Genomic DNA, 13838 nt, shown 5'->3' on the forward strand with positions numbered 1-13838 from the left:
ACTGATGCAAAATATTCATTTAGTATCTCCTCCATCTCCTGCGGCTCCACACAAAGGCCACCTTGCTGATCTTTGAGGGGCCCTATTCTCTCCCTAGTTACCCTTTTGTCCTTAATGTATTTGTAAAAACTCTTTGGATTCTCCTTAATTCTATTTGCCAAAGCTATCTCATGTCCCCTTTTTGCCCTCCTGATTTCTCTCTTAAGTATACGCCTACTTCCTTTATACTCTTCGAAGGATTCACTCAATCGATCCTGTCTAAACCTTTCATATGCTTCCTTCTTTTTCTTAACCAAACCCTCAATTTCTCAAGTCATTCAGCATTCCCTATACCTACCAGCGTGCGTTGTTTATTAAAATTACTAAGTTTCTGCTGTAGCATCAATGAAACTGTGCTATTCACAATTTCCAAGGCATCCATCATAAGACCCTGCAGAATTACAGAGAGAGGAAGGAAGGGAGGGAGAAATGCCTGAAAAGGACAGAAGAGAAGAGAAGAGAAGGGTTGCATTGATATGGCAGTTGTCGCAACCATTACATACTCTGAAGTACTTTACAGCCAAAGATGCATTTTTCAAATCTATTCACTGCTGTCATGTCAGTCAAATTTATGCTCAGAAAACTCTCAAAAAGATCAATGTGATGATGAGCATCAAATCTGTTTTGGTGACATTGAGAGTGATCCACTGTGACCAGGGATAACTCGCCTGTTCTTCTTCAAAAGTGTACCATGGGATCTTTTACTTCTGCACAAGAGTGGTTTAATATCTAAAACATGTAGCATTCTGGGAGTAATGCCCTGGAATATCAGCTTTTTAAGTTCACATTCTGGTTTGGAACATGAACCTACAACTTTCTGACTCAGGTGAGGATGCTATCAACTTGGCAATAGCTGATATCATTCAAAAAGAACTTCATGATATCAAAACATATGTTTATTTCAATTTATAATATGTTACATTGTCACCTTCCCCAGGCTATTTCCATTGCAACTGAAGCAATACTGAGACATGATGATGATTCAATTAAAAATGCTTTACACGATATGGCTGAATCAATTAGGAAGATGAATCAATCTCTGAAGAAGATGGATGGTAAGTTCTTACTGATATTCCATTAAAACACATGGAAAAGCAACAGGTCTTAAAAAAAATGTAAAGGATAATGGATGCACTTCTGACAGAAAGGCAAATTGAAGGCAACCTTTGATATTTCTCTGTTTGGAAGGAATGAAAAAGGAGACCGAAGGGACTTTAGCCTATGTGTTGAATGATGGACATCAGAATTCACTGGTATTTTTTTAAGAATTAATTCTCAGTGTAAGCAGCTTTTAGTTCACTTCTGCATGTTTGCCTGTCTAAACTGCATACTCAGATCAAATAATGATCAATAACATTTTATCTGAATGCTCGTCTATCATAAAACTTTTGTGAACGACAATTGAAGTTTGGTGCCAGGCTACAGCCAGACTCAATCTAAAGTCCAGCAACTTGCTCCATGAGGTTTATTCCATGAATGGATTCATTTGATCTCTGGTTCATTTAGTCACATTGAATTGTTTTTCTATTTCCTTCCCAGAATATGTGGATCCTGAGACTTTCTATGGGATAATTCGACTCTTTCTTTCTGGGTACGTATTCTCTCTTAAACACTGTCTGATTTCCAGTACACATATGTACAACTCATAAGCAGCTTGTTCAGCCTAACATGTCCATATTGATTCTTTGTATATGCAGTATTCTAATCGCATGTGCCTATCTATTCCTGTCATTATCAAGTGCCTGGAAGTGAGGTGGAGGCAAGTTCAAATGAAGCATTCTAGATTGATGCCAAATGTTTATTCAAATCCTCTATCATTTCCTATTTTTATTTACCTCAGCATCATTCTCCAAGATCACTCTGGCTTCTCGCTTTCTTTCATATATTTGAAGGTGTTCTTGCTGTTAGTCTTTACATTACTTGCAAGTTTTCCTCTGAAGTTTATTTTCTTTCTCTTTGTTTTTCTTGAACCATCTTTTATTGGTTTTCAAGTTTTTCAATCCTCTCGCTTACTAAAAATTTTTGCCACATTGTATGTTTTTTCTTTCAATCTGATGCTATCCTTAACTTCTGTGCTTAACCACAGCTGATTTATCCCTTCCAATAATCCTTCTTCTGGGGTTGGTCAGTTCTGTTGGATGGACAGCCAGTTTGTGATGCAGAGTGATACCAACAGTGTGGGTTCAGTTCCTACACTGTGTGAGTTTACCATTTAAAGACTCTACTTTTTGACCTCTCTCCTCATCTGAGGCATGCTGACCGTCAGGTTAAACCACCACCAATCATGTCTCTCTGAGAGAGCAGATATTTGGTCTGGTAAGACTGTGGTGACTTTATTCCTTCTTCCTCACTGGAATATGTCTTTGCTGTGAGGAATAAACCATTTTCTTGTCTGCGTGGTTCCTCAACCATTTTTGTTTCTAAACTCATTATCCATGCAGGTCTGCCTTATTAGTTCTCCTTATTTAAGTTGAGCATGGTTGTTTATAATCCAAATTCATCACTTTCAAGATGAATGCTTAATTTCACAATGTTATGGTCACTGTTTCTGAAGGGACTTTTTTACTCTAGTATAATTTATTAAACTTGGCTCATGACACATGGCTAGATCTAAAACAGCCTGATTCCTGGTTGGATTCCCACATATTGTTCTTGAGATGACCCAAAGAGAACCCATGAGTTCCTCTCCAATCTGACTACCCCAACCTTCCCAATGAAGAATAAAGGCCACATGATTATTCGAGTGTCTTTGTTACATACTTTCATTATCTCCGATTTCTTCTCTGCCCCACTGTATAGCAACTGTGACAAGGCCATGTCTTCTTTCCCTTTTTATTTCTTATCACCACTGCATCTTCTGACTCAAGATTATTGCTTGCAATTATACTTCCTCCATCCTGTCCCAACAATGCTACTCACCACCCTTTCCTTCCCATTTGTGCTTTGGAAAAATCACATACTCCTGAGTACTTAGTTCACAGCTTTGATCACCTTGTAACCATGTTTCTGCAATGGTTATAAGATCAAACCCATTAAATTGCATTTAAAGCTGTTCACTATCAATGAGAACAGTTTGATTCTACTCTGAACCACTTTTCATAATTTTGAACACCTCTATCAAATTTTCTTTCTTCCTGGTTCTGGCAAAAGTTCATCAACCTGAAACATTAATCCTGTTCAACAATCACCTGATGTATTGAGGGTTTTCAGCATTGTCTATCTTCATTTCAGCACATACCGTAATCCTTTAATGTTGAGTTTTCTGCTAATAGTCAGCCCCATTCTTCAAGTCCTCCTTCATATTTGTGTTTTCTGTATTATATTGAGCAATATTCTCCCATCCAATATTCTTCTGATATAATGTGTACAACAAAATTCTGGACAGCATCTAATCTATGGGTATTGGCGACCATGATGTGAAAGGCCAGAGTTGGACTGGGATGGACAAAGTCATAAGTCACACAACACCAGGTTACAGTCCCACAGGTTTATATGAAATCACAACCTTTCAGTTGAAGTATGACTATAACCTGGTGTTGTGTGACTTCTGACTATGGGCATGGGAACAGAGGTAGATCCTTTAAAACCAAAAGCTTGTCTTGTCATTCATTTAGATCGTAGTTGATCTGTTCCTTAACATCCATTTACCCTGTTTTTGTCCATATCACTTAATGACCTTGGCGTTAAAAAATGTCTTAATTGGGAAAATTCCATGTGATCCAGGAAGCAAAGCCTTTTGGGGAACTGGGTTCTGGATAGCCACTGACTTTTGTAATGAACACTGCTTCTTGATTTCACACCCCAAGGCTAAGCTCTAATTTTAAGATTATACCCTCCCTTTCTGCTGGAAATACTTTCTCTATATTGACTGTATCATGTACCTTAAGAATCCTCAATACTGTATTTCAATTGGATCACCTTTCAAGTCCTAAAATTAAGGGAATAAAAGCTTAGTTTAAGTAACATGTTCACATAATTTAAGCCTTTTGAGACATAGTTTAACTGTGACTCCTCAGTCCTGACCACCCTATTCCCTGCCCCCATGCAATCACGAACTCAACATCCTACTTCCAACACTTTGATCTCTGACCAAATTTACCCCTGATATCAAATGTTCTCCCGTGAGCCTCAGATAGAAGTTGTCTATTTGGAGTGACTCAAATGCAAAATAAAATACAATAATGTTTTGAATGAAATTATTTGAGAAACTGAATATAATTATATTTATAGTGAGACGTTAAATAACTTAACAAAGTAGTCCATTCATGAACAAAGTGTTCCCTCGCACTTGAGCAGATCTTCAATTTTATGTTCTAGGAACAACAAGTCTTGAGGATACACAAAAGGTTTACAGTAAAGTAATATTATAATTATATTGATTTCTGAAATAATTATAGGTAAGCTTACCAGTTCAGCAGGAAAACGTTAGATTTATTTTCTCCCCTATATTGCTTGTCTCGTCTTCTGCTTCATAGATTTCTCTGCTGCAATATATTAAAAAAAGTATAAAACCCTGCATCTTGACAGCCAAAAATGAACCACATCCATGATCTATAAAAGCTTCCAATGTGCTTTCATGCAGAATTGCTGTGTACTACATGTTCTCAGCAAATTACTTTTGTTGCTTTTTCCATCAGCCTCTGTACCAAACAATTTCTCATTTTAGATGATTTCACAGATGAGCCTACAGGGTGCAACGTGGGACGGGAAAATGTCAAGTGGGAGAAGGGTGTTGTTGCTGAACCAGAAATGGGGTTGGGGAGGTTGGAGAGGAGGGTTGGAACTTATTTTGAGGAAGGTGGTGTTCAAAGGGGAAAGGAATAGCAAAGTGGGGAGTGAAGGTCTGGACCTCATAGAACGACAATTTAGTCACACACAAAGATTATAAAAGAATACTCAGAAATCCAAAAAACTTTTCCCATTTTTTTCTGTGGTAAAATGTCAGAAAACAAACCAAAAGGAATAAACTTTGCTGGAATGACTGCTACCAATGGAAGTCCTTTCCTTAAGGAGGAACCTAAAGAGCATTTCAGAACTTTGCCAGGAGACTCAATCTCCAGGCAAAGATAAGGCTGAAGCTTTTGCAGCGATTTTCAGCCAGAAGTGCAAAATGGATGATCCATCTCGGCCTTCTTTAGTGGTCCCCAGCATTACAGATACCAGCCAATTCAATTCACTCCATGTTATATCAAGAAACTGTTGGAGTCGTTGGATAGTGGAAAGGCTACAGGCCCTGACAACATTCTGGCAATCGTACTGATGACCTGTGCTCCAGAACCTTCTGCTCCCCGAGGTGAGTGATTCCAGTACAGTTACAACCCTGGTATCAACCTGACAACGTGGAAAACTGCCCAACTATGTCCTGTGCATAAAAAGCAGGACAGATCCAACCTATCCAATAACCACCCCATTAGTTCACTCATCAGTAAAGGGATGGAAGGTGTCATTAACAGTGCTATGAATACCACCTGCCTAGCAATAACCTGCTCAGCGACACCCAATTTGGGTTCTGCCAGAGTCACTCAGCTTCTGACCTCAACACAACCTTAATTCAAACATGGACAAAAGAGCTGCATTCCAGAGGCGAGGTGAGAATGACAGGACGTGGCATCAAGGCTGCATTTGACTGAGGGTGGCAATAAGGAGCCCCAGCAAAATTGGAATCAATGGGTATCGGGTGCAAACTCCTCTAGTGGAGAGAGTTATACCTGACATACAGCAAGATGGTCATGGTTGTTGGTGGTCAGTCATGTCAGTTCAGAGGTTCCTCACGTGAGTGCCATAGGCCTTAGCTTTCAGCTGCTTCATCAATGACCTTCGCTCCATCAGAAGATCAAAAGGGGGTATGCTCGCCGATGATTCCACTATGTTCAGAACTATTCATGACTCCTCAGATACTGAAGCAGTCCGTGTCCAAATGCAACAAGATCTGGGCAAATCTTGGCTGACAAGTGGCAAGTAACTTTTGTCCCACAAAAATGCCAGGCTATGGCCATCAGCAATTAAGAGACAATCTAAGCACTATCCCTTAACATTCAATTGTGTTACCAACACTGAATTCCCCACTATCACTATCCTGAAGGTTATCATTGACCAGGAATTCAACTGGACTCACCACATAAACACAGTGGTGACAACAGCTGGTCAAATGCTAGGAACACCGCAGCATGTATCACACCTCCTGACTTTCTTAAACCTAGCCATCATCTACAAGACACATGTCAGGAGTGTGATGGAATACTCCCCTCTTGCCTGGATGAGTGCAGCCCAACAACACTCAAGAAGCTTGACACCATCCAGGACAAAGCAGCCCACTTGATTGGCCCTGCACCCACAAGCATCCACTCCCTCCACCACTAATACTCAGTAGCAGTGGTGTGTTTGATGTACAAGATGCATTGCAGAAATTTATCAAAGATCCTCAGACAGCACCTTCCAAACTGACACCACTTTCATCTCTAAGCACAAGGGCAGCATATATATGGGAACACCACCACCTTCAAGTTCCCCTCCAAGCCACTCACCATCCTGACTTGGAAAAATATTGCTGTGCCTTCACTGTTGCTGGGTCAAATTTCCAGGAATTCCCTCCTGAGTGGTATTGTTGGCAAACCTACAGCAGGTAGACTGCAGCAATTCAATAAGGCAGGTCATCACCGCCTTCTCAAGGGCAACTAGCGGCAGGCAATAAATGTTGGCAAGCCAGCAATACACACATCCCACAAATGAGTAAATAAAGAAGGGCAAGAATGTACCTGGACAGGCAAAGACCATAAGAAATAAGAACATGACAGGTCCCTTCGAGCCTGCTTCCCCATTCAAAAGGATCATGACTGATTTGACATTCCTCATGTCCCCTTTCCTGCTGTTCTTCCATACCCTTGATTTCTCCAACTGACCAAGAATCTATTTCAGCCTCAGATATACAAGGACTCTGCCCCAGAGCTCTATGTGGCAAGGAGTCCCAAAGAACCACAAACTTCAGAGAAGAAACGTCCTCCTCATCTCAGTCTTATATTGGCATCCACTCAACGTTTACCCAGTCCAGCCTGTCAAGAAATCACATGTTTCAATGAGATCACCTCATATTGTTCTGAACTCCACTTCGTAGACTCCCAATCTGTTTGACCTTTGCACATAAGACAATCCATCCATATGAGGGATAATCGTAGTGAATCTTATCTGAATGGCCTCCAATGAAACTGTATTTTTTTTTAACAAGGAGAGCATGGTGGAAAACACCAGTTGCATATAGAACTTCATGAAAGACAGGTGAGTTTACTGGCCATCATTTACTACAAGGTGTTGGGGGTGCTGAAAGGTCTGAAAGTGGATGAGTTATCCAGACCAGATAGACTAAACCCCAGGTTCTGAGGGGGACAGCAGTGGAGATTGTCGAGGCATTAGTGGTGATCTTTCAGCAAACACGGAGTCATGGAGGGTGGCAGAGTCTATAAAATGGTCAGTGTTAATTCCTGTTTAAGGAGGGAGGGAGGCAGAAGACAGAAATTATAGACTGGTTAGTTTGACCTTAGTCATTGATAAGATTTTCAAGCCCTTTATTGAAGATGAGATTGTGGAGTATTTGAAAGTGCATGTTAAAGTAGGGTGGAGCAAACACGGCTTCATCAATGGGAGGTCATGCCTGACAAATCTGTTAGAACTCTCTGAGGAGGCAACAAGCAAGTTAGACAAAGGAAAGCCGGGCACATGATCTGTTTGGATTTCCAGAAGGTTTTAACAAGGTGCCACACAAGAGTCTGCAAAATAAGATAAGAGGCCATGGTGTTAGGGGCAAGGTACAAACATGGTTACAGGATTGGCTAACAGGCAAAAGGCATAGAGTGGGGATCAAGGGGACATTTTCTGGATGGCAACTAGTGGCTACTAGAGTTTCGCAGGGGTCAATGTTGAGACCACAACCATACACATTATACATTAACAATCTGGACAAAATAACTGAGGGTATCGTTGGCTAATTTTACAGATGACACAAAAACAGATGGAAGGGCAGGTAATGTTGAGGAGGTGGGAAGGCTGCAGAAGGACTTGGACAGGCTGCAAGATTGGCAAAGATGTGGTGGATTGAATACAATGTGGAAAAGTGTGAGGTCTTGCAATTTGATAAGAAAAATAGAAGTGTAGACTATTTTTGAAATGAGGTAAAAACAATGACTGCAGATGCTAGAAACCAGATTCTGGATTAGTGGTGCTGGAAAAGCACAGCAGTTCAGAGAGCATCCGAGGAGCAGTAAAATCGACGTTTCGGGCAAAAGCCCTTCATCAGGAATACAGGGTGGGGGAAGGAGAAATGAGGAAACTGTCGAAGTCCACATTGATGCCCTGGGGTTGAAGTGTTCCAAGACGGAAAATGAGGCATTCTTCCTCCAGGCGTCTGGTGGTGAGGGAGCAGCTATGAAGGAGGCCCAGGACCTCCATGTCCTCGACAGAGTGGGAGGGGTAGTTGAAATGTTGGGCTACAGGGCGGTGTGGTTGATTGGTGGGGGTGTCCCAGAGATGTTCCCTAAAGCGCTCTGCTAGGAGGCGTCCAGTCTCCCCAGTGTAGAGGAGACCGCATCGGAGCAACAGATACAATAAATGATACTGGTGGATGTGCAGGAAAGGCTTTGGAAATGTGAAGCTCAAAGAAACTCAGCAGTCTTAGTTCAGGATTCTTTTAAGGTTAACATGCAGATTCAGTTGGCAGTTAGGAAAGCAAATGCAATGTTAACATTAATTTTCAGAAGGCTAGAAATACAAGAGTAGGCATGTACCACTGAGACTGTGTAAAACACTGGTCATACTGTATTTTAAATGTCATGAACAGTTTTGGGCCTTGAAGGTGTGCTGGCCATGGAGGGGGTCCTGAGCACTCTTATAGGAATGATCTTGGGGATAAAAGGCTTGAAATGAGGAAAGGCTTTGGAAATGTGAAGCTCAAAGGAACACAGCAGTTGTAGTTCAGGATTCTTTTAAGGTTAGCATGCAGATTCAGTTGGCAGTTAGGAAAGCAAATGCAATGTTAACATTAATTTTCAGGAGGCTAGAAATACAAGAGTAGGCATGTACCACTGAGGCTGCGTAAATAACCGGTCATACCGCTTTCTGAATATCGTGAACAGTTTTGGGCCATGGAGGGGGTCCAGAGCAGGCTTATAGGAATGATCTTGGGGATAAAGGGTTTGTTATATGAGGAACAATCGAGGTTTCTGGGTCTATACTCGATGGAGTTTGGAAGGATGAGGAGAGATCTCATTGAAACTTACAGAATGAAAGGCCTGGATCAGGTAGATATAGATGTCTCCACTCGTGGGAGAGATTAGGACCCGAAGGCACAGCCTCAACATGAAGGGATGTCCCTTTAGAACTGAGATGAGGAGGAATTTATTTAGCCAGAGGTGGTGAATCTCTGCAATTCATTGCTAAAGAAGGCAGTGGAGGACAAGTTATTGTGTGTATTTAAGACAGAGCAAGAACAGGTTCTTGATTCATAGAACAGTACAGCGCAGTACAGGCCCTTCGGCCCTCGATGTTGCGCCGCCCTGTCATACTAATCTGAAGCCCATCCCACCTACACTATTCCATGTACATCCATATGCCTGTCCAATGACAACTTAAATGCACTTAAATTTGGCGAATCGACTGCCGTTGCAGGCAAAGCATTCCATACCCTTACTACTCTCTGAGTAAAGAAACTATCTCTGACATCTGTCTTCTACCTATCTCCCCTCACTCTAAAGTTGTGTCCCCTCGTGTTTGCCGTCCCCATACTTGGAAAAAGGCTCTACCTGTCCACCCTATCCAACCCTCTAATTATCAGGGAATCAAAGCTTACGGGGAGAAGATAGATGAATGAAGTTATGAAACATATCAGCCATGATCAAATAGTGGGCCAGACTTGATGGGCCAAATGGCCAAATTCTATTCTCAAATGTTATCTTATCAAAACTGCTCACAGTACTCCTTTTCCACCTATCCACTCCACCCTCTCCTCCCTGACCTATCACCTTCATCCCCCTCCCCCCCCACTCACCTATTGTACACACTCTCACACTGGGTATTAAATTCTATCATATTATGATTACTACTTTCAAGGGGATCTTTTACTTCACTTATTTATTAAACCTGCCTTATTCCCTATCATCAGATCCAAGATACCCAGCTCCCTAGTTGGCTCCATGACATTGGAAACTATCCCTAATGCACTCTATCAATTCATTTCTTGAGCTACCCTTTCCAAATTGACCAACTCAATCCACATGAAGATTAAAGTCACCCAAAATTATTTCTCTATTCTTTCCTATGCTCCTATTATTTGTTGATTTGTAGCCTTTCCCACAGAGTGGCTACTATTTGGTCAGAAGAATGACGAGATCCCCAGTGTTGTCCTTCCATTGCTGTTTTTCACCTCCACCCATGTGAATTCTACATCATCTAAGCCCAAATTATCTCTCATAACTGTCCTCATTTCGTTTCTTATTAACCGTGCTACGCCATCATTTTTTCCATTCCTGAAAATGTCCTGTTTCCAAAGGGCAAATATCCCTGAATGCTAAGCTCGTAGTTTTGATCTTCTTGGAACCATGTTTCTGTAGTGGGTTTGAAATCATATTCAGTAACATTTCAATTGTTGTCAGTTGGTCAACTTTATTCCAATGCTTCATGCATTAAGATACAAATCCCTTAAGTTGGTTTTATGATTGAATTTCCTGACACTTCTCCAGTTTTTTGCATAAGATTAGAGACAAAAAAAGATACTGGAATTCAAGGTAGGCAAGTAGGAGGCTGGAAAAACACAGCAAGCCAGACAGCATCAAGAGGTGGAGATATTCAACATTTCAGATCCTGAAGAAGGGTTACACCTGAAACATTGACTTCTCCACCTCCTGATGCTGCCTGGCTTGCTGTATTCTTCCAGCTTCCTGCTTGACTATCTTTGTACAATATGAAATTCACCCATTCTGTCCCTTTTTTATTTTCTCCTAACAATCAAGCCCATCACTAACCTGCAATCCTACCTTCTCCTTTACTTCTGATTTTATAATTTGCCATGGAACTAAACAAACTCCCACCCACCCACTCCCCTTCCCCCCCACAACAATTTAGTTTACAGCCTCATTTGCAGCCCTGGTTATGCCAAGACTCTGGTCCCAGCATGATTTTACTGAAGCCTGTCCCATTGGAACAGCTCCTTCCTTCACCAGTACTGGTGCCAATGTCCCATTAATTTGAACCCAATTCTCCCACACTAATCTTTGAGTCATGTGTTTACCGCTTTAATCTTGTTAAGCCTGTGCCATTAATTTCTGAATCAGGTTGTAAGACAGAGGTTATTACCTTTTTAGTTCTGCTTTTTAATTTAGCTGCTCATATTCCCTCAGCAGAACCTCTTCCCCCTTTTTACCGATATCATTGGAATGTATGTAGACTTTGACAACTGAATCTTTCTCCTCCCATGGTGACCCTGGGCTTCTTGCTACCTGCAACATGTGGTTGCATGCACTGGTGTGGTGAATAGTAAGTATTATGCCAATGAATGCACAACACTCTTGACAGTGTTCCCATTCCAGAAGGAGGCTGCAAAACAAATTGCTTTCCAATGATTTGGTCATTGTTTAAGAACCAACGAAGTCCATGACAATGCTGGGAATATAAGTGCCACTCTTGATCAATGCAGTTCCAGAAGTCCAAGATTTAAGTGGAGACAATTGGCAAGTTACATGGGCAGTGAAGAGAGATTCTGACAACCTCTGAAAATCAGAACAATTATGTGGGGATATGGAGAAAGTAAGAATCAATATTTGACTGAAATCCATGACTCTTTCCAGAATTTGAATATGGGTGAGCATGGCTTTGAGAAAGGATACTGCAGAGTGAGCCTGATACTGCAAAAAATTTGAATCACAAATAAATTGATTGCACTCCAGGGACTATTTTCAATGCTGAGTTAAAAGTTGTTGCCTCACCATGTTAAATGAATGTGTTGAAGCTTGACATGAAATGTGCTGTGATTTCTGTCACTTTGTTTTGCAGGTGGAAGGATAATCCAGCCTTTCCAGAAGGCTTGTTGTATGAAGGAGTGTGGGATAAACCTCAGTTCTTCTCAGGTGGGAGTGCTGCACAAAGTTCCACTCTGCAATCTTTTGACGAGTTTTTGAGAATACGTCATGAGGAAAAAAATGGTAAGCGAGGTCTACAACATTAAATACAATGCTCTTATCAGAAGATCCAATTCATGTTATGGAAAGTGATCTGCCATGACCACAAAACTTACAAATGTGTCTTATTGCAGCTTATGTTATATTGTGTAAAACCCGCACAAATAGAGTTGTTAACTTTTTAGATGAGTATAATTAAAATTAATGAATTTGTTCCCAATCTTGATATCCAATTTGATGTGTAATTCTTGTTACAGCTGAATTCTTGTACCGGATGAGGGACTACATGCCTCCTTCACACAAGGCTTTCCTCCAAGCAATTGCCTCAGGACCATCTGTGCGAGAGCACATCATGCTCAACAGAAATCCTGCCCTCCGTGAGCTGTACAATGATTGCATAGCTGCGCTTGTTGATCTGAGGAACTATCACATTACAGTTGTCACTCGGTATATCACGATAACTGCAGCCAAAGCAAAAGCAGAGAAAGCCAAGCAAAACAGCTCAGCACTTTTATTACAGAAGGCCCCAGCTGCCTTAGCTGAACGGGGAACGGGTGGATCAGGAATCATGTGTTTGCTTAAAAGTGTCCGAGATGCGACTAAGAAAGTAATGATTGATAACATTTGGTGACATCAATCGAGGTTAACTCATTTATTGTACTAAAATATCTAACTAATATATAATTATTCAGGAAGCCAGACAGCTTATTTATTGGTAAAATGTGAGGTAACAGTGAAATCTTCATATATCATGAGCTATCAATGACAAAGACACTATAGTGACAACACTGACACTAACTACTTCTAAAAATGATTCGGAGATGCCGGTGTTGGACTGGGGTGTACAAAGTTAAAAATCACACAACACCAGGTTATAGTCCAACAGGTTTAATTGTGCTTCCAATTAAACCTGTTGGACTATAACCTGGTGTTGTGTGATTTTTAACTTTGTACTTCTAAAAATTCTTGCATGGCAATGTGGATGTCACATTTTTTCCTCTGTCTCTAATTGGCTTTTTCGGCCATCTAAAGGTCAACCACATTCCTGTGGATCTGGAATCACATGTCGGCCAGACCAGGTAAGAGAGGCAGATTTCCTTCTCAAAGAAACATTATTGATGAGTTTGCACAACCATGATGAGATTTGAACTGACATTCATGAAATCTGCCCAGGCCCTTCAGTTACTCATTCAGTGATATTATTACTATGCTACGATCTCCTAAAGCATAAAAATAAGCATTGAGCTAATACAGGATTTTAACAGAAATTCAACAGCTTTCATTTTGACATAATAAAATGTAATTAGTATAATTATAATGTCATGTCATTTCCGGAAGGAAGTAAGACCATAAGATCTCACGGTCATTCAGCCCATTTAGTCCACTCTACCATGGCCGATCTGATAATTCTCAACTCCACTTACCTGCTTTACCCCATAACTTGGATTCTCTTTATTATTAGAAATATGTCTTCTCAGTCTTTTATATACTTTAGTAACCCAACTTCGACATCCCTCTGCAGTAAAGAATTCCTCAGATTCACCACCCTCACAGACAAAAAAATTCTCCTCATCTCTGTCTGAAATGGGCAATTTGTTACTTTGAGAGTATGAGAAAGTGAGGACTGCAGATGCTGGAGAT

At 40.9% G+C, this 13838-nt stretch overlaps 1 protein-coding gene across 2 annotated transcripts in view; it reads left to right on the top strand.

Moving 5' to 3' along the window:
* Positions 1–13054, top strand: part of ido1 (indoleamine 2,3-dioxygenase 1) — a 52672-nt gene extending 39618 nt beyond the window's left edge. For both annotated transcript variants that reach the window (XM_043681475.1, XM_043681474.1), the window contains 4 exons: positions 977–1094; positions 1579–1630; positions 12073–12221; positions 12455–13054. In XM_043681475.1, coding sequence (XP_043537410.1) covers positions 977–1094; positions 1579–1630; positions 12073–12221; positions 12455–12828 — 693 coding nt within the window. In that variant the 3' untranslated portion in view covers positions 12829–13054. The remainder of the gene's footprint in view (positions 1–976; positions 1095–1578; positions 1631–12072; positions 12222–12454) is intronic.
* The last annotated feature ends 784 nt before the right edge of the window (positions 13055–13838 follow it).

This window comes from Chiloscyllium plagiosum, chromosome 42, assembly GCF_004010195.1.
Source record: "Chiloscyllium plagiosum isolate BGI_BamShark_2017 chromosome 42, ASM401019v2, whole genome shotgun sequence".
Taxonomy (NCBI): domain Eukaryota; kingdom Metazoa; phylum Chordata; class Chondrichthyes; order Orectolobiformes; family Hemiscylliidae; genus Chiloscyllium; species Chiloscyllium plagiosum.